Genomic DNA, 21351 nt, shown 5'->3' on the forward strand with positions numbered 1-21351 from the left:
TTCTCCTGTTAAAGGAAGAGAATGACTATTCAAGATAGTTTGCTGCATCCTTGGATCAAGGTTAGTATGTAATATGTTCTCTCTTATCCTGTTTTTTAATCAGTCTTTATTTCGTATTATACTTTTTCAGTTTTTTAACAAAACCTTCAAAAGAAAAATTGGCATATCTGTTCAATAGATCTTACTGTTTCAGAGAGCTGTCTCTATGTAAACTACTAAGTGCAGAGTGTGGACTTTATTAAGGTATCCTCCATGTTGGTTAGTGGTAGGCAAGTACTGCAGTCCATTATGAAGATTAAAATCATGCTCAGGCAGAGAAGTTAGTGTTCAGAAAGCATTGTACTGACAAAGACACATTCTCTGAATCCAGTCCAGTTTCCCCTCTGCTCACTTACATTTGTCATCTTCTAATCTCCATATTTAGATTGGACAAAAGGGTCATCTTTCTTCTTTCTTTCTTTCCTTCCTTTCTTCCTCTCTCTTTAGACTAAAGAAAGCAGTTGATGTGGGGCAGTGATCCACTTCTTTTTGAGGGTTCCACAGTGGTTGATGTGGATCAAACTGTTGTGGTGCAGCTAAATTGAGCAGGAGAGAAAGAGGAAAGAGACCGCTCTTTTTAATATGTGTATAGTATACCTATCACTTAATGTAATCAATTGCATATCACGTTCTCTTTGCGAACAGTAAATCTTTTCAGTGCCAGTAATTTCCCCGGTCTTGGGCGTGCACTTTCCCTTGGAGGTTTAATTTAAGTTGCCACTGCTGACCTGATAAATAATGACTTGTTAAGCTCTGTTATCTTGATTACTTCAGTCCTTTGTATCTGTATCTATTATAAATCAATTTCATTCTAGTAGTTCATTTTCTTAGAAATTAAGCCTTAGGGATGTTGACTCTTACTCAGTAAAAGAAGAGCTGTGAGTGTTTGAAACCTCTGCTTACTGGTTCTCTGAGAAATGGAGAATGTGTCCATGTCACAGCTGCTCCAGTTCATAGCCTGACATCTTGGGGCAAACACTTAAACACCAGTATGCCAAACTACACATTTGACTGAAAGAAGTATTGGTACCCACTGTGCTTTGATGACTTTTCCATGGCGCAATCGTGAACAGCTGGAATGTGAAGCAGGCAGTTAGGGTAGTGATGTTTTAAACCACTAGAGCAAGCATTGTCTGAGTTTGTCTTTCAGAGCCCAGGGCTTCCACTCCTGGAACAAGAGATGCTGATTTGTACCCTCTTCTGTTCCTTTATATTTTAACTTTCCAGACATCCTTCCCTCATACCACTGCTCATATCCTCCTTCCCATCTTCCCATCACTGCCTTCACCTGAATATCTCTATCAAACTGAGTTTGTAGGGCCTTCCAGACTCCAAGTCCCAGCTCACGTAATGCAAAATTTGGTATACTCTACTGGAAACTGGTACATGATACTAGTCTGAGAAAGATTGAAGGGTACAGTGTTAGAGATTTCTGCAGAAGTAGGTGGGATGGTCTTCTGGAGGCAGGGGGAGTGGGGGCTGGACCCAGCAGAGAGAAATTACAAACCTGTCCAACTGATTGCACTGAGACTAGTAATAACTTGGACGGCATCTAAAATCAGGTGGGATATTTTCCTGGAAGATAAGATTTATCTAGGAAATGATATCCAATACCTCTGCCAGAGAGAGAAGTTAAGGACAAAGCTGAATGCTCTATTGACTGTTGGGGGTTTTTTTGTGTGTTAAATTTCCTTTTGAAACCTTTATGTCTTTGTTTCAAAGTGGCCTTTCAAACAAATGAGGTAGTCAACAGCACTGTCTTATTTCATCAGCTTCATATTTTGCTAAGGCAAACAGCAAGGAAAATAATTCATTATATTAACCCTGAACCCAAAATTATCATCTCAAGACCACTCTGCTGGAAGTAAGGGAATCCACAAAACTTAGTTCCGTTTTCCCATCCCTACAACTAGAAAAAAATTAGTGTTGCATGGAACATTCTCAGGTATGGATTTTCTTCAGGGTATTTTCTCAAGGTATTCCAGCTGCATGCTCCACTAAGCTGTGCGTGTTGTAATTGTAAGCACACCATTTTTTTATTATGACAGTATGATAATACTATTATAATGTAAGTAGAAGTCATCACTGAAGGGCAGAGAGACTTAGAGACAGGAATATGCTTTATGGAAGTTGTGGTTGTAATTGTGGGATAGTTCCTAATGACCTTCTTTTACTTTTGCCCATAGCCTAAAGACACCCAACAAGCACTTAGCAGAAAAGCATCTGCAGTGAATATGGAGAAATTCAAAAAGTTTGCAGCACGACGAAAATGGAAAGTAAGTTGTTCAATAAATCTTCAAAATGATGGCAACATGCAGTTACAATAGCACTGCTTGCTCTGGGGAGACATAAACATTTGTGATCACTCTTTTTTTATTTAAAGGCAATACAAAATCTCAAACTCTTTATTGAGTAGAGGAAAACATTTTGGCACTGATCGGTGCCTTTCAGAGTAAAGGAGAGGGAAGAAGGAACCTATTTTTGTGTTAATCTGGAAAAAATTATTAGGTGCTTGAGTATGGTAATAAGGGAGAAAACTTCTTCATTATGATCTGCATACAAATGCTTGTGTGTGGATTGTTTGTTTTATGCATCTAGTTGTATGCTGTCATCATCTGTCTTGGTAATGTTTGCAGACTAAAAGCATTTGTAAATGTAGGCACATGTTTTTGTGACAGTAATCTGAGTATATCAAACATCCCTTTAGCAGGCCTCACAGAATTAACTGTTCCAGTAAACCATTCAATAGAAAAAGAAAAAAAAATTAGTCTGTTCTGCAAGGGATTTTTGGTCTGAGACTGCAAACCTGTTTAGAAGAAGACATCATTTAATCTTTCCAGAAATGGGGCATGGCATTAGCTGAAAGCATGGGCCTGGGCAAGGAGTTGTTCATCAAGACAGGCATCTCCACTTCTTCAGTGTGCACACTGGGGAATTCACACTGAAACTAAACAAGGACAGGACTATTGTATGAGAAATCTGTTTATCATGGGGAGGGTGAAACATGAGGCAACAGAGGGCTGTATTATTAGGAAAGCAGTTCAATGCATTGTCACAAAGGCCAAGAAATAGGATGATTTTCTTAAGTCATGGAGCAGTGGCGCAAAATATCCAGCTAAGAAGTACGTTTACACCAAAATTTAATGTTTGTGTTAGGTGAAGATCAACTGCATGTATAAAACTTAAAGATTAGTCTGCTGCCCTAAAACAAGATGGTAGTGCTAGGAATATCTTAAACTGTAGTTGTAATATGGCACTTAAAGGAATGCTGTCAGCTAATTTATGCTTAGTTTAGGTTTTCTGTGTGCACGTACTCTAAAATCCCCCTTTTTCAAATATTTTTAACAAGTTTCAGACTTGGATAAGAGGATGTAATGGAAATTTATTTTACTATGGATTTAAACATCTTTATGAAATAGAGGAGTGATCCAAAAAATATTAGGTAGCTGTGCTAGTGTATATGAATAGCCTGTTTGCATTAAAAGTTCCAGATGAAATTGAAGGTGAATAAAAGGGAGATGAGGGGGAAGGTTTGAATCAGACTCCTGTTTGTTTGTGTTGGTAATATGACAGTATTCCTTTAAAATCTCTGCAGTAGCATCCTATCACAAGTATTCTGTTTTGATTTTTTTTTTTTTACATATAGCTTTTCTCTTCTTATTTTTAAAAAGCAATCAGTGCGCTTAATATCCTTGTGCCAAAGATTATCAAGATCTTTCTTGTCCAGAAGTAACATGAGTGTTGCTAGGAGTGACGATACTCTGGTAAGTATATATTTCTATGGTTAGATTGCTTTAATAAGTCTGAAACTTAACAGCTTGTGAGATGATTCTAACACGAATATTGGATTGTTGTAAATGGATATAATTAATTATTTTTATATATAAGAAGAAATAGGTCTTTAAGATAGAAAAGTGTTATCCATAATCTGATCTTCTGCATAAAATAAACCGTAGAATTTCATTAATTAATTACTGTATTGAGCCTGATGACTAGTACTTGAATTTAATTTATCTTGATTTTGAAATTTGATTCATGTGGAGCTTTAGTAATGTAGTAATTGTAATGTGAAAAAGTTAAAACTGAATTTTTTCATGGTACTGTATAGCATAACGTAATTTTATTTTTTCTTTACTTTAAAATATTCAAAATTATTCAGAGAACTTGACACCCTCCTAGGTACAGTGAATGTTGCAGAGTGTTAACAGAGTAAGCAGTTTTTAAAGGAGGAAATTTTAAGAGTTGGCCAGTCTCAGTTTGTGGTGTTATATTGTCTACTAGATTTAAGTAGTCAGGGGCAATAGTTGTATGCTTTGTAATTAGAAATGCTTGTAAATCCAAAAGCCTTCTTATTTAGCTTACTCTCCAGGTTTTACTACATGCTTCACAAATTCTGTGATCATCCAAGTATATATGTTAATATATTTAGAGCTGGGTAAGCTCATCTTTTCTGGGCAATAGTGGGATCAAACTTTAAAGAAGAGTTTTTTTCAAAGCCTTTTTTATCTGTGATATCCTCTCTTTATCCTTCCTGTGCAACTCCAGCCTCTTATTTCCACTTTTCCTGCTCTTATCTTTCTGCTTTCACACTCTTTGTTCTCCCAGTCCTCCCCCAGCCATGCACTCTGGGTTGTCAGTTGTCACTATGCCTTTTAACACTCAGTCAGCATTTCACACCCGTGTTACAGCCTAATGCTAGTGTTACTCTAAAAAAATCAGTAACTTCTGGAGAGGAGAGAGAAATGACCCAAATATTGGCTTTTGTGACTTTCAGCTCTTTGATATTTTAGTGCATGGAAGAAGACTAAAGTTACGTCCACAAAGGTATTTAGGCTCATTACTTAAGTTTTAGGTTCATAACTGGTCCTTTTGAATAGACGACAGTTAAGTCCAGAGTACTTCTGCTGTGGCCTATCTCTGAACAACTCAAAATTTCATCTTGCATTTTATAGTTGTGTACTTTTTTTTTCTTTTTTTTTAACGTTCCTATCACATACACAAACATAGTCAGTTTTGTTTTATGCAAATGGTTGAAAGTCCTAGGAGAAGAAACATACATGCCTAATAAAGGAAAACCTTGTCTGGCATCTCACACAATATATGATGGGTTCGTATATAAAGAAGAATGAAACATATTGTACCAGAAGAGAGCTGGATTTTCAAATAGCACATATACATTTTAGCCGTATGCTTTCAGGAAGGATCATATCCTTGTAGCTGAAAGGTTGTACAAGACTCTGAAAATTTGACTTTTTAAATTTTTTCCATGTCTTGGCAGGTGTTGAGATAGAGAGGAATTTTTTTTCTTTTAAGCTAACAATTTTTCTTCTTTCTCGTTTAATTACAAGGATGAGGAAGATTCATTTGTGATGAAAGCTATTATTCATGCCATCAATGATGACAATGTTCCTGGATTACAGCATCTCCTGGGATCTCTGACAAATTACGATGTCAATCAACCCAACAAGGTAAAGTATGGGTCTGTGCTGAGGTGGGTGGGGGACTAGCTCTCACCCTGTTGAATAGAGCAGTGGGGTTGTAAAGTAGAAATGTAACACATGAAAAAAAAAAAAAAGTGGATGGGAAATAATTCTGTCTTCCTTTTGGGGAAATCTTACTAAAGTGTTCTGTGTTCAGTCTTCTCAAACTACCTGAAAATGGAGCCCAAAACATATTCTTACCTAGGCCTTGGCAAAATACAATTCCAAACGAAAAGTAACAATCAAATCTATTTTCAAGAGCTTTCAAGTTATCAGCTTTTTTTTTTTTTTAAGTTGTTGTTTCTTAGGGCAGATGAAGATGGCGGAATAGTCCTATCTTTTTGGTATTACTTCCTTCTTTTCCAGAGGCCTTTTAAAAACTGAAAGTATGGGGATAATCGTACTGCTGAAGTTGACTTTGTAAAGCACTGTTAAAAAAAAAGGTGTCCCGTTCTGCAGAAACTGGTTATCTCAACATTATATTAGATTGTGCTGTTCATCTATTTCAGAAATGCAATGGTTTTGCTTACTAAAGTATTTCAGTTTACTGCTGCTGTACTAAATTGGATTATCAGAATTGAGACCAGGAAGCTGAAGTTCTGTTCCTGGCTCTTCTGGTTGACTTTGAATACATCATCTCTGCTCCATTTTTCACTTTCCTGTAAAAAGGGATAGATTATACTGATCTGCATTATAAAGTACTTCAAAAATATTGATGAAGAGTGCTATAAAATTAAAGCCTTTATTCTTTTGCTGTTAAGAGGTCTTGAACCTTTCAAGTTACCAGTGTATTTTTTGTTTTACTGCTACAATTCCATGTAATTTTCTAGTAGGTTGCTAGTGATTTGTGTCTGTGAGGTATTGTGACCAATTCTGTATGCCTTAAAATGCACATATAAAGGGACTGCAGAGGGGAACATCCTTGTCAAACTGGGCTAACGAGAGTTTAATGTTAGTATTCCTGTCTTGAAAAACTTGGCTTTAATGTATAGCATACTGTTTAGTAAATGTAAATGTGACCTCATCCCAGAAATAAAGAAAACTGAAGTGCAATAAACTTCTTTGCTCCATGGGATAAATAATTTTCTCTACAACATGCTCTCTTCCTTAGTGCCTCAAAAATTAAGTATATTGTTTATATTTTGTTAATAGCATGGAACACCTCCTTTATTAATCGCTGCTGGCTGTGGAAATATTCAGATGCTTCAGTTGCTTTTAAAGCGTGGATCCCGTATTGACGTTCAAGATAAGGTCAGGGTTCTACTTTGTCAACATTCGATAAGTGTTCTTGAGTTTCAGTACAGTTAGCAGAAAACAAACACATCAGACCAGGTTGTACTGGACATGAAAACATCTGAGCTGTAGAGTCTATTACATAAGTTATCCAGTGCCCTCTGTAGCAAATCTTTAATAATTTCAGGTGTTGCTACTGCATAGCCTTCAATTTTGATCACTTTAGCTGAATTTGAGCAATACTAATCTTAAAATGTGGTTGTTGCTTATGAAATTGCTTTGATTAATTTAAATTAATAATTGCCCTAAAACATACTGGTAAACTTTATTTAGTACAGGATGGAGTGATAAATGCACATTTTATTGATATAGACTATTGCTACTAAAATTCGTAAGTGTGAAGAGGGTATGCTTTGCAAAGCACGTTTTTTGAAACACTTATAATCATCTGGAGCTCATTTAAAGCAAATCACTAGAACCACTGTCTCTAGCTAGTAGATGGTAAAATATGTAACATAAATGTTTTTATCCTGTGACAGTTTTTTCCTCAAAAATGCCTTTGCAAGGGAGAAGAGGATGTAAAGCTGTAAAGATCTGTTAGTTATCCTTGCACAGAGGGTTGGGGTTTTTTTCGGTTTACGATTAAAAAAAAATCAAAGTTCTGATATAAGCCATAGCTTGACTAGCTCGCATTTACTGCTATGAATCTGAGCTGTTCAATGTACCTGTGTACATGTATGTGCATGTATATCTCAATGGCAATCTAAAATTAGGACAAGTTGTTTGATGATCTATGTAAAAAAAAAAAATACATTTTGGACAGGCTGGATCTAATGCAATCTACTGGGCTTCTCGACATGGTCATGTAGAAACACTGAAATTTCTCAATGAGAATAAGTGTCCTTTGGATGTCAAGGATAAGGTAAGAACAAAACTTTCCATCTTTTTTGTAGATAGGTTTTGGTTTTTTTTTAATATATATACATATATATATAGCTTCATCTTAGCAAAGGGAGAGGGCTTGCCACTAGAATGATTTTCAACTATGCCATAATCCCAAGAACGTGACTGGCTTTTTTTAGTGTGGTTTTATAAGCTGACATATAGGGCTCTGATAACAGAGCTTTTAAGTAACTGCACGTACTGATTATTTTTCTGACAAATGTTAACCAAGCATGCATATAAATGTGGTGAGTACATGGTGGGTAGGTGGGGAAGTACAAGCCTAAATTAATTTTCTCATGAAGACTGGTTTCACATTGGAACACAGGGTAAAATCGTGATTCTGTTTTTCATTTCTCTTGATTGAAAATTGCTTTTGTCTGACAAGTAAATTTGACTGTTACTAAGTTGACTGTAATGAAGCCTAACACTTTATAGTTGATGATCATTTACCTTGTCTTCAGCAGTGTTATTTGAGTAATGTTGGCACTAGAAATTGGTTGCTGTTAAAATCTTATACCTTAACAATATTTTTATACTGGCCAAAGCTGCAGTGTAGAGGCACTTATATATACTTGCGAAATGTAGTTGGTCAAGGACCCAGTGCAAGGCGTATTAGCAAAAGTAGTGCTCAATTTATCCTGATTGGGGTATTAAAAAAGAGGTTACTCTTTTAATAAAATTCAGACCATGCATGGTGGTGTGTATCTATGGGTGATGTATGAAACTACACTGGAATGTTCTTCTTCTATAATTGCAGTCTGGAGAGACAGCTCTCCATGTCGCAGCTCGGTATGGGCATGTGGATGTGGTTCAGTTTCTCTGTAGTATTGGATCCTATCCAAACTTTCAAGACAAGGTGAGTCATAGCCACTTTCTATTTTTCTTAAACAAATACAGCTTTAGCATTAGTGGTCAAAACTCCTGGTCTTGCCTTGATGCCTCACACATGTTTGAATTTGAAAAAAGTAATAGAATTATGGAGGTTTCTATACCTTTTAATAGATGAAGACTATTCAGAAACAGTGTGCATGAAACTGCCACAGCAGTACTCATAAAACACAGGTTCTCTTGAAAATGAAAGCTTAAAAATGAAGAGAACTGTGCATCACAAAGGTATGGGTGATGTGTCCTGAATTCAGGCTAATGCTTTTTCTTAGTTACTGCCTTGACTTCTGCTTTGTTTTTTTTTTTTTTTTTTTTGTCATGGAGATTCCTTAAATGTAAAGCTCTCATTTGGAAATGAACTTGCAGGAGGGCTGCTATAAAGAAGGAAGATAAATCCTACCTGTCAGCTGAACTGGAAACTCTTACGGGAAAACAGGAAGGAAGAGAATTAATTTAAAAGAAAAAAAAATCATTCAACCCAAATTTCACTAAGATTCCATAGTCTATTTGAGTTCCTCCAGCCTTTCGAAATGCTGTATGCTGTGGGACTATCTTTATATTGTTTTAGCAGCAGAAGGTCAAAGGGCCCCAGAAAGTGCTGTTTGGCTGTTACTTTTTCCTCAGATTTTTGCAGAATCATTTGATGATTCCAGCATCGATAGTATCCTCATCGATATTTGCCAAGTACAAAAGGGTATCCCATTGCTTAGAATTTAACAGAATGACTCTTCCTGTTTTTTAATCCTCCCTGCTTTGCATTGAGCTACAGAAACAATGTTTTCCATACCTGATTTTTATAAAACGTATGAGTGCCTGAATGATGTTCTGCAGAATTGTTATGAACCACAGGAAGATTGAAGGTGAATGTTTTGAAGCTTCTTTGGTTCAAACAAAGACCAAATTAGAATTTCAGTCACAACTGAACTTGAAGTAATTCAAAATGCCCACAGCTTCAAAGCCGTGTCTTAATGTGACATTAGATGACTCAGTTTCCTAAGTACCTAAGTCACTGCCTACACTCAAAAATCATTTAGATGTGCTTTGAACATTGTAAACAGTGATGTGCCTCAATCTGCAAGTCCCGTGCAATTTAGATCCCCTTGGTGAGTGATCCATTTTAAATACTGTATTAGTCTCTCAACACACAGGATGTAGAAGTTGCTTATGAAGGAGGATGCGTTTTCAAGTAAGAAGTAAGATAAATAGCTTTATCAGCATAGAAACATCACAATTAGTGTTGCTTATGTGCCAGTTATCGTGCGTAGATAGCTTTATGGTTAGAAATATGGACTTCCAGAATCAAGATAGTGATGAAAATCTAGTGAGTTATCACAGTCAGTGAGTTTATCAGCAGGAATTATTCCCACTTTGAGAATGTCAGCATTAGAAATTACCACACCCTTTTATAGGGCTTACTTTAATAGACTGACTTTTTTCTTTCCTGACATCTTCCTGTATTTCTAAGTTAACCTGGAGAATAGTTTCTGCTGGCATTTGGCTTCAGCTTGTGTGTTTCCTAATCCGTGTTGATAGGAGGAAGAAACACCGCTGCATTGCGCTGCTTGGCATGGCTACTACTCCGTTGCCAAAGCACTTTGTGAAGCAGGTTGTAATGTGAACATTAAAAACAAAGAAGGGGAGACTCCTCTCCTAACAGCATCTGCTAGGGGTTACCATGATATTGTGGAATGCTTGGCAGAGCACGGAGCTGACCTTGATGCAACAGACAAGGTGAGTAATGGGTGAATGAGCTGTTTCTGGTCAAGAATTATGTCCAGAGGTCACAGGTGTCACAGAGCTGTACCTCTGAGTTGCTTCATTTGAGTGCTGCAAGACATCATTATTTTTATGACATGAGTTTTCTGAGTGGATATTGATGGCTCCAGTAGTCTTTAAAGTTGCTGAGTGATTATTTTTCCATGATTGGGTTTTTGCTGTTGCATTATCACCTTACTAATTAATAACAGTTTATGAGCAACACACGTTCAAAAAAAAAAAAAAAAAAGCAGGAACACTGACTGCTGGAGTTGGCAACAAGCTGTTAACTTGAGAGAAAAAAAATCTGTTTGCCTTTGATACTATGTGTCAGATAAATCACAGCTAAAACCAGTAATCTACATTCCAGCTATTTAAAAATAACTCCAGTTGATTCAGAACCATTTTTTGTCATTCAGAATGTGGTCCCAAGGAAGAATCTTTGCATTTTATTGCTTATACTTACACTATGCTTGTCCTTATAGCTAGCATTATTCCCGATCAAATTGCCATTACATCTAAATAGTTGTTAAAGCAAGAAGAATGCTTTTGCTTCTGAAAAATTAAATTTGTTTTCCCAGTCACTATCGCTTTAAGCTGTTCCACAGAGTGAAAAGGCTCTGCCTCTAAAACTGTTGATTCCTACGTAGATTGTATGACTTTTGCATCGCTAACTTCTGTCAGTAAACACGACAGTGGTTTAAGATACTCAACTGGTTGTTATTGTTGGTCACTCTCCCACTCCCTAGGGAAGTCATCATCATAGAATGTTTATTTGCACTTCATTCATTCCAGTGCAAAGCCCAGTAGCTTAATAAATCTGTTTTCATGCCATAGTTGATTTGTTCTGACAGATATTGTGCATCTCCCTGCCTTCACTCTCAAAGGTAAAAAACATTGCGATTCTTGAGGCAGGGAGATGCACACAATTGCCATGAAATGATCATGACTCTGAAAAGTACTTTTTTGCAATATTAAAATTTTGCTTACAAGTTGTCTTTTGATTTCAGGACGGGCACATAGCCCTACACCTTGCTGTAAGAAGATGTCAAATGGAGGTGGTTAAAACTCTTATCAGTCAAGGATGTTTTGTAGATTTCCAAGACAGACACGGCAACACTCCTCTGCATGTGGCCTGCAAAGATGGGAATGTTCCTATTGTGATGGCACTCTGTGAAGCAAGTTGTAATTTGGATGTGCCTAATAAGGTAAATGGAATATGGGTACTGAACTACTTTGTTTAATAATAGCTCACCTATTGCATAGATGGCCTTTTTCACTTCTCTGATATGAAAAGTGTTTTTTTTCCTTTTTCCTTTCTTTTATTTTTTGTCTCTTAAGGTGGCCAAATGCAAAGCATTAAATAGCTTGTCTTGTAAATTTACGTAAGTTTGTTTTAGTTGAGTGAAGACAGAGCCCAACTGAATTAGTTGTCACAGCATACTTTGTTATTCAACTCTAATGTTAAAGTATTTGCCAGCCTGCTTCCCTAGTTATGTGGTTTTGCTTTGTGCAGATTACAGCTAGGAGCTGGAGAACAGATGAAATGCATTTCTTCTGGCTTAAATGAGCATTGACTTGAAGTGATTTAATAATAATAATTTACTTACAGAGTTGAAGATTGGCACCTTTTTATAAAAAATCTTTGAATTCTTCCAAATGTTGTGAAAAGATCTGCACCTTCATCTAACAAGTGATGTAAATCAACTGCAGATTCTATTCCCAGTTACAAAAATACATGTCATCTTGACCGGTTTATGTTTTCATGCCTTGAGTTGGTTTATTAAAACAAATTCTAATCAAACATTTATCTAAAAATAAAATTGCTTGGATTTATTATTAAACCAGTTGTTGCCAGCAGCGTACATTATGTCTCAGAATTTAAATGTTAAGTGTAAAAGTTTTTCAGAAGTTCGAGACAGTAGACTGAATGACATGCTTTGGAGGAACTTTCTTGTTTCTTTGTTTCACATAGGTGTGATGATCACAGAAACACTTGGCAATTTATGTACCTCTCTAAATTTTGATTCCAATGCATAGGACTGGATTACTGCCAGCTAAAAATGCAAAATGTCCATAATTGTAGTAATCAGTTTCCAAAGAGAGAAATTAAGAGCCTGTCTCTGAAACAAATGCTTTGTTGGCCTCCTTTGTTGTGCTAGTGCTGTAGGGTATGCAAAAACTAAATGTAGTATTTCGCAGGTTTAACATTCTGAATTTCCTTCTAAGGATCTTTAAATAAATCATAAGCTGCTTCGGGAATTTTCCTATCACTGGTTTGAATAGCTTTAACGTCAGCCATTAAACTCTGCTGACTTGCTATGCAGGGTTAGGGCTTGATATTTAGCTTTGAATGACTTTCTCTGATCTGGAAGGATGCTAAAATGTTAATTTTATATGCCACAAAGTTTAAGAATTATTTGTAGAAGTTCTTCTGTGATTTGTTTGTTTCAAGTGTTGCAGCTTCTTTTTTATTTGAAAGCAGTTCTGGCAATAACATACTACTAATTAATGTTTTCATTTATTACAAAAACTCTAACCTTCTCCACATCAGCCAGCTTAGGAAGGCTGTGGGGCTTTTGGCTTAAAGGTTGTCCAGTACAATCAATTTTGTTTTTTAATAATTAAGATCATCAACTGCCAACTGAAAAATCTTACAATAATGAGCTCCCCAGTCCTGCCTCTGAGCTTAAACCTGATTGATTGGGCAATTAAATCCAGATCCACAGTTGAGAACACATTTTGAGGAAGGTGAGTTAATGCAGCCAAAGACTGGATTAGCACTTCTTTTCATAACTGAGAATGCTGAGCGGGGATCAGTGGCCTGGCCTCAAGTATACAGTGGAAAAAATCATTAGTCTTCAAGTGTTCGGTGGATATGGTGCCACAGCTATAGAAGCTGTGGTTAAAGTTTGTGTCCTGTTATTCCTTTAAGACTCTAGTATACTAGAAGGTACTTTAGAGCGTGCTTTATTTGAAAGAGTGACCCAGGGTCTTATGAAATAGAGGATCTTTATTTCCACTTGTCATCCAACAGTGAGCCCTGAAATGTGAGTGAATTACCATAATGACTGTAAATCCTTGCTTCTCAAATGTGGCTTTGCCCAGCATAAACGTAATGCTAGTTGAAGGTACTGTGTGTTTCTTCCACAGACTATGTGCAGTAGAACATCATGTGCATTTATTTGAGTTGAGGTGTAGGCTTCTGAGAAGCAAACATCTTTTCAGTTCAAGTTTTCCAGCTGATAGAAGGTTAGCTTTCCTTTCAAATACTTTTTCATGAAGTAAGCATGTGAGTTTACTTCTGAATGTAGGATTAGAACAGGGGTAGGAGCGTTGAAAGCAGCCAAAGGTGTGAGCAGGTAGAGGAAGAGTTACAAGCAGATGATATATGGTAGTGGTATTTGTAATGATGGATGGGAATGTGAAAGACCAGAAGTGGATGTCATGAGAATCTGCTGTCAGTGGAGACTCAGGGGAAAAAGCGAGACGTGGTGAAGGATTACTTCCAGCAACTTCCTCTTTTGATGTTGTTTTTTCTGGATGTTTTTCTGTCACTGAAAGAACAAATTCCTTCAGGTTGACAAAGCAGCTTCTCCTTAATATTTCTCTTTCTTTTATGCCTTTTTTGATGGGGAAAGGGAGAGTGCAGATACTTAATTTTAGGTAATACTTGCCTTAAATAGAATCAAGGGCTTTAAAGGTTAAGGATTTAGTGTTGCTGAACTAGTTCATATTTAATTAAGCAAAATGGAATTCAATTTACTGGAAATTAGAAAGACAATCTCGCATGTAGTCACATACTGTAAGAATTCCTCCACAGTTGTGGGGGACTTAGCCATACAATTGTTTCCCATTTTTAAATAGTCAATCTAGCCTTCATTTCTAGTTGAGCTTTAAGGCATCATGCTCAAGCTGTAATCAAATTACTTAAACTTTTGGAAGACCTTCATTGTGTATCAGTGTGTATAATGATATAATATGCTTGATTACTCATAAAAATTAGAGCGAGGTTCTCTGACTACCATAATAACACATTTTTTTTCCCTACCTTAGTATGGAAGAACACCTCTACATCTGGCAGCAAATAATGGCATTCTCGATGTTGTCAGATTCCTGTGTCTCACTGGCGCCAATGTAGAAGCTTTAACCTCTGTAAGTATGACAGATACTGTTGTGCTTCTTTCTTGTTTTATGTATGACAGGAGGAAACAATTTAAGATTCCTCCTGTAGAAAAGAAAAAAGGACAATGGTCTAATATAATTAAATTTCAAAATTTAAAAAAACCTGTTAGCCTATAATACATCCCTAGCTTGAAAAGCATTCTCAGTTGCCCACCTGTCTCCTTCTTAAAACTAAATTTGAAACTAATTAAGATGCAGTGCAGCTACCACTTCATCTACAGAATTCCTTCAGCTACAAATTGTAGCATTGTGTTTTCTGTATGCCCAGTAGGCCACCATCTTAATACATCATGTACCATTTGTATATGCATTAAACTTTTTTTTCCCCCGCTTTTAAGATGGTTAAAAAGATGCATTTTCATGTTGGAGATGTGTGGGTGAGTGGATGAGTGAACTAGCATGAAAGTGTCTTTGTAAAACATTGTTCCTGTCAGATCAGTCAGCACCACTGCTTCTGATCAGCATCTTCAAGGTATTTTTCATTCTCAGAAGGAACATCCTCCCGACTGGCATACGCACAGGAGGGTGAAGGACAACTAGGCATCATACACACCATTACCTGTGTTTTATGAAAACTAACCACCTTTTATTTTCAGAAGAATTGGATCAGTTTACATTGCTACTTGCCCTAACCAGTGCATTCTGCTCAGAAATAACTATTGTTCTCTATACTGAAATCATATTGTGATTTAGTTTTAGCTGAGTTCATGTTTTGCAAAATTGTTCTCCGTACAAAGTATCCCTGAGACTGCTGAAATGGAGGGGAAAAGGAGAAAAATGCTGTCTCTCATTTGTTTTATGCATTTGATAGAACTTAAAACAGCACATGATAAGAGGATAAAGCAGAAGACAATAAAACTGGTTTATCTTCTTAACATGTATCTCATATGTCAGGGAAAACCTTTAAAAAGCAGTCCTTAAAACCACTGAACTTGGAATTGTGGCTTGAACAAGTTTAGCATCTACAAATGACATTCTGAAAACTACTGGATTGTAGATTGCCATATCCCCTATTAATAAGTAATGAAATGTGCATAAACCAGACTTACTGGGGTGTTTTATAGCTTTTCCTTCTTCACCTTTTTTTTCTGGTATATGTCCCATTCTGTATTTGTATTTTCACTACTAAATACTGTACAGATAGGATGTAACAAAAGGGTTGTGGGGGTATTCATGAGCAAACGTGTCAGTTTGTTTATGTCATGATGGCTTTATTGACATAATTGCCCATGTGGATCCTCTCCTTCCAAGATGAAAGTACTTTTTTTCCCTTTAGCTTATATCAGTTGGAAGGAGATGACAAAGTAAATCATAGTGATACTCAGTCTGGCAGGAGAAACAGGCTGGTTATACATTAGTGTCCATTATTGCAGCACTGTTGTAGTAGAAAGAAGCAAAGAGGAGGAGAGGGAGTGAGTGAGCATCCTTGGTGATTTTAATGACACTTCGGTTTTGCATTAGTTTGCTAGGTGAATGTTAAACTGTTCTGAAAAGTCTTATTAACAGCTCTTTCTGAGCCACTGCAGTAGAATTAATTGCCTTTTTCTTGTCTCAGAATTTCTCAGGAGTTAGCTTTTTTTCAGCATTGTTAAATAACTTTGGACTGGAGTGTGATTTCTCTCCCCCCTCCCTTGGTTAGAGCCCATTTTAGAACTAGTTTAAATTTTGAATTTGATTGCACACACATTCTTAAGTGATTTTAGAAAGCCACCTGCTCCTGAAGTGTATTATTTTCAGTTTTTAAATATCCTTCAAAATGTCCTGTGTGCTCATGTGCTAGTTGGCACCGTATTGCCACTTCATCATGGAAGTTTCTAACATTTTACCGAACTTAAAATTGTCAGATTGCTCAGAACCTTTGAATAATGATGCTTGCAAATGGCCAGTTAAATTCAGGACCAGCTCCTGCGTGCATGACTGCCTGATGTACAGAGGAGGAGCCAGTCAGTGATTGAGATGAAATGTATCACCAGGTGATAAATGTTTTCATGGGTCATATAAACAGGGGGGTGTGTATGTGTGTATATATGTACATATACACACACCCCCAGCCCCCCACACGCACAGATACAGACATACATATGTGTGTGGGGGGGGTGTATGTATGTGTGTGTGTGTATATATATATATTTCTATAACTCAGAAGCCAGCTTTGCTTAGCCATTGCTATCCCAGTGTCTAGATACTTGCTCTGTACTTCTCAAGAAAGCCTGAGTAGGAAAATAACTTACTGAAACCTATCTTCTGGTTTTTTTGAGTATGTATTTTCTAATTCTCATTGTGTTCTGCAGTTTATCCTGCAATTGACATCCAGAAAATTAAACAGACTCATCTTGTTCACAGAACTTGGACAGAAAGGAAAACCTTGTTGTATTAATTTCTTTTTCATGGAAGGCGCTTTCTTCGCTTGTTAATAAATTGGGCTTCCAGATCCGAGTCAAAATACTCATGGAAATATGAAAAAAATTGCTGGCATCTGTCAAGTTAAACATCTCAAAATGCTTTTGTTTAGGTAGATTTGACCTACAGTTCTGTCTGCTGGATTTGGTGCTTTCTGTCCATGCTGCTGTGTTGGTAGCTCTGGAGTATCTTTCAGCTAATCCACTGGCCTTTTTGCTTGTCTCTTTTCCTCTGTGCTCTAGCAATCATGATTTCAAAAATAATGCCTGTCAGGGAAAAATGCCTTAGCAAAGACGGACTGCTCTGTCAGGGAATTTGAGTGAATTGGACACCAAAAGTAACCACAAGGCAAGCAGGGAACATGACTTCACCAACAAGGGTGCAGTCCTACAGCACCCAAGCAAGGCAAGTAGAGCAGGTCTGATGACAGTAACTAGCCTCAGCCAAGAGTCTGGGTCATCAGACAAGTCCATAGCAATGAGGCAGGTCCAAGCCCAATTTCAGCAAGTCAGGTCAGGATTGAGTCAGGTGAGAAAAACGTGGTCAGTCTAGGGTCTAGTAACCATCAGACTAGTCCATATTAATGAGGCAAATTTGAGGTCAAGCCAAAAAGTCAGGGTCTGGGTCAGACAGATACATGGCCACACACAGGCATAGCTGCAGCATTGCTCAGGCAGGGACCAAGGGTGAGTGCCTCAGCTTAAGTGCAGCTCTTGAGCGACAGGTGTGGAGGGGAAGCTCTTGATGAGGACTTTTTTCAAGTCTTCCTTCACAACAGTTTGAACCAAGATTAAACAGATATGCTGCATCAGAGAGGTGGTCTTGAGCTCAGGAAACCCTTAGAGGGGAGTGAACCCTGGGATCCAAGAGTGCCGTCCCTGTTATAGGGAGGCTTGCCCTGTGCTCCCATTTGCTTAGACTTATACCAAACCAAACCATTCCTGTTGCCATTTTTCCAGTTTCAGGAACAGTCATCTCCATCTCTCCATAACTATGCTGACTAGTCAGGCTCTGGCTGAACCAATCAGCTGCATTCATGGTCAAATGCTCACCAGGTAATGATTTCCTTTCTGTTTGTGCCCAAACAGCTGTACTTGTGCTAAATGTCTGATATCACAGTACAGCTGTTTAACCAGAGCCAGGCTTGAAGGCAAAAACAGCCCCCTTGGAGCAACTGGGCACAGCAAACAAGGATGTCAAGTTACGCAGGCCATGTTGCTGCAATTCCGGTATGCCCAACGAAAGGTGTGGGACTTGCTCCAATTCTAAGGGAAAAAGCATATGCAGGGATTTGTGATTGAGTATGTGCTTCATGCTATAGTTTGCCAGGGTTTCTCCAAGTATGTGTTGCAAGGATAAAATGCTGGGCTGTAGAAAAGAGCAGGGCCAAACAATAGTCATGCTTTGGACTTACAAGGAGACCGAGGATTTGAGGATCTGGATAAAATCCACACCTGAGGTTGGTGCAGGTCACCATAAGGATTCTCATGAGGGGGATCAAGGTTTCCCCTTTATTTGAAGATTGTTGGATTCCCCCAGATGTGCCCAAGATTGCAAACCCAGGCAACACCAGGAGCATGAAGATGTTTTCCTGATGACAGCCTAGCCCCCCAAACACTGAACTGTTCTTCCCCTCATACAACAGGCACTCAGGATGAAGTAGAATTTGGAGGGATAGGATCAGTTGAAAAGATAAGATGCTTCTCCTCTGTTACATCTTTTCTAAGGAAAATTATTTAAAAAAATGCATTCAAACATTTCTTTAGTAAAGTTGCAGTTAACTATGGAAGAAATTTAAGGGCGAGATGTTGGTTCAAATTTAGTCGGTTCACACCATCAACTATATTTTTTGCTGTTTCTTGCTAATGCTGTATTCCTGTTCTGTTGGAATCATCTGGAGTTATGGAGTACATAATGACTTTTATGGAAAACTGAAAAGGGCTTCTGTAGGTGGACGCTCCATTGTAAAAGATACTTATTTCTGTATTCCCAGAAACTACTTAAGATGATGTAGATTTTACATGGAAAAAATAAAGTAAAATCATAGATAGAAACTCAAAAAGGAGTCTTAATTTCTCAATACTCTTTCTTAATGCATGAAAGCTCTTCTCTAGGAGAGAGTGAAAGAAGCAAAATACTCATAAATCAGAGTTATCTATTACCAAAGTATAAAACAACACAATAGCATTAACACAGTCATAAAAGTAGTACACAGTTGTTCTTTCAGCTTTCATATTAAACTGCTGACATATGAAACACAGGTAATTGAATGTCAGGAGCAGAATGCTGAAGACAGCTTTGCTTCTCCTTTTAAATTTGCTGAAGCAATTTAAATCACAAGCCTTACACTGTTTGTGTTTTTTGAAAACCTTGGTCCAGTGACTGATTTGTCATTGTCATTCTTTATCCGTTAGTAAACAGAATTCATCTGTTCTTCATGTGAATGAATATGCTGGTGTATGTCCCCTTTGTGAAATGTTTAAACTTTTTTAGATCTGGTTACTATGTAGTATCTAGAAATGGCTGTCATCCACTAAATGATTGGTGAGAAAAGAAGAGGAATTCAGAGGGGGAATATTGACATCACTCCAAGCCTCTGAATTCAAAGTATCTTGTTATAGTGGCATCCAGATGCCAGTTCTCAAACTAAATGTTGCTGTTCTGCATTTTGTCTTAACTTTTTTGGACAATTAAACAGGACAGAGATTCCAGTGAGGACAATTTTTGCTGGTTGTTTGTTTTTTTTTTTTTTTCCCTTCTCCCAATCCATTTGTGTCTGACAGCAATTATTCTGTTATTGCCTTCAGCAGAGCTGAGCAATACTACACGTGTTTTTTTATTATGGGCAAAAGGAAAGAACTGCAGCTAATAATTTGTCTTTTAACAGGATGGGAAAACAGCAGAAGATCTCGCCAGAGCAGAGCAGCATGAACACATAGCTAGTCTGCTTGCAAGACTCAGAAAGGTTGGAGATGCATGAATTTAACTGTTTTACATTTTTTTAAGATAGCAAGAAAAGTTTGACTGTGGGAAATAATAAGAACAGCAGGTATTTATCAAAGCCATTCTAAAAAGCTCTGTTGCAAAAACCCTTACTGAAATGGTATCATTTTTTTCATTTTTAATTTAAAGTAGTATCCTCAATTAAAGTTTCTGTGTACATATTAGTAAAAATGCCTACTCTACACTATTCTACAGGTGTACTGTTTCATCTTATCCTGTCTCTGACAATATCTAGCAATGCTATTTGCTTCTAAGGAATTTTAAAGAAACCCAAAAAAAAAACAATTAAGAATTAGTGCATCCCACAAACATACAAGATGACTTTTTTTCCCCACCATCACCACTTTAGCTAGACTAGGGTGATGAAGTATGAGAGGTCTGTTTAGAATTTCTACTACCATATGAAATAGTTGCTTATGTTCTCATTGTCTTCTTTTTTAGTTTGTTTTAATAATGCAAATTTGGTATCTCGAAATTCCCTGCTAACTAGAATGCAAAACTGATCTGGCCTTGTAGAGTAAGTCTGACACATCCAATATGCATTGATTATTTTGCACGTGCACCATCACTCATGCAATAAAGGTGCAGAGACCACTTGCCTGGAGCTTCCTGGCAACAGCCAGACCAGTTAGAGTGCTGTTTTAATTAGGCTGGTAGGTATGTGGAGATCTGAAATAAACGGTCATGCTGCTTCTTGACAAATTTCAGGGTAGGAATATGAGATGGCATATACCAGGCACTGCCAAGGTTGAAGTAGAATTATGTTTTTTCAGTCCTGCCAGTAAATCTATACTTGCTAGGATTGTGAAATCAATGAAGATGTCAGTAAGTACCAAAGTTCAGGGTTCCCTAGCAATGATAGCTGCTGTATGTTTTTGTCATAATAGGATACATTTTGCGTAGCTTTTCCCTTTACCAAACCTTTGCCTCTTTCTACATGCAGGTGGAGAAGTGTGTGTGTTAGTTATGATGTAAATATGGAATAAATACACATCAACCTGGAACAAAAGGGAGAAGATCAGATAAATCTCTTCTGTAAGAGATTTTAATAACTGTAACATCATTCTTGTTAGCAGAGTATGTTTATTTATCACAGGCCTGCCTAGATACCTGGGGAAGATAGAAGATAATTTTATGTTTGATCAGACGTTCCTTTGCAACAGAGATTCTGATAAGTGACAATTACTAAACTAGAACTATATGTAATAAACGACTGAAAAGGTTGCAGTACTATTCAAAATGGACAATATCATCTAGTACAGAATGCTCCTGACACTTGTTTCACATTCAAAGTGTGTAGAGGAGTTTACTTCTAATAACACACACGTGAAAGACCTACTGTCTTAGTGGCTTTTACGGGGCTTTCGGTATTAGCAATGGGTAAAGAGTGTGCAATATTTGCATTGTGATGAGCTCATTTACTGCA

At 37.3% G+C, this 21351-nt stretch overlaps 1 protein-coding gene across 3 annotated transcripts in view; it reads left to right on the plus strand.

Moving 5' to 3' along the window:
- The window catches only part of LOC135324718 (death-associated protein kinase 1), a 95494-nt gene that overhangs the window by 59837 nt on the left and 14306 nt on the right, over window positions 1–21351 (plus strand). For all 3 annotated transcript variants that reach the window (XM_064501548.1, XM_064501550.1, XM_064501549.1), the window contains 11 exons: window positions 15–60; window positions 2226–2315; window positions 3711–3803; window positions 5388–5507; window positions 6672–6770; window positions 7576–7674; window positions 8455–8553; window positions 10116–10313; window positions 11348–11545; window positions 14394–14492; window positions 19810–19887. In XM_064501548.1, coding sequence (XP_064357618.1) covers window positions 15–60; window positions 2226–2315; window positions 3711–3803; window positions 5388–5507; window positions 6672–6770; window positions 7576–7674; window positions 8455–8553; window positions 10116–10313; window positions 11348–11545; window positions 14394–14492; window positions 19810–19887 — 1219 coding nt within the window. The remainder of the gene's footprint in view (window positions 1–14; window positions 61–2225; window positions 2316–3710; window positions 3804–5387; window positions 5508–6671; window positions 6771–7575; window positions 7675–8454; window positions 8554–10115; window positions 10314–11347; window positions 11546–14393; window positions 14493–19809; window positions 19888–21351) is intronic.

The sequence above is a fragment of the Dromaius novaehollandiae genome, chromosome Z, assembly GCF_036370855.1.
Source record: "Dromaius novaehollandiae isolate bDroNov1 chromosome Z, bDroNov1.hap1, whole genome shotgun sequence".
NCBI lineage: Eukaryota > Metazoa > Chordata > Aves > Casuariiformes > Dromaiidae > Dromaius > Dromaius novaehollandiae.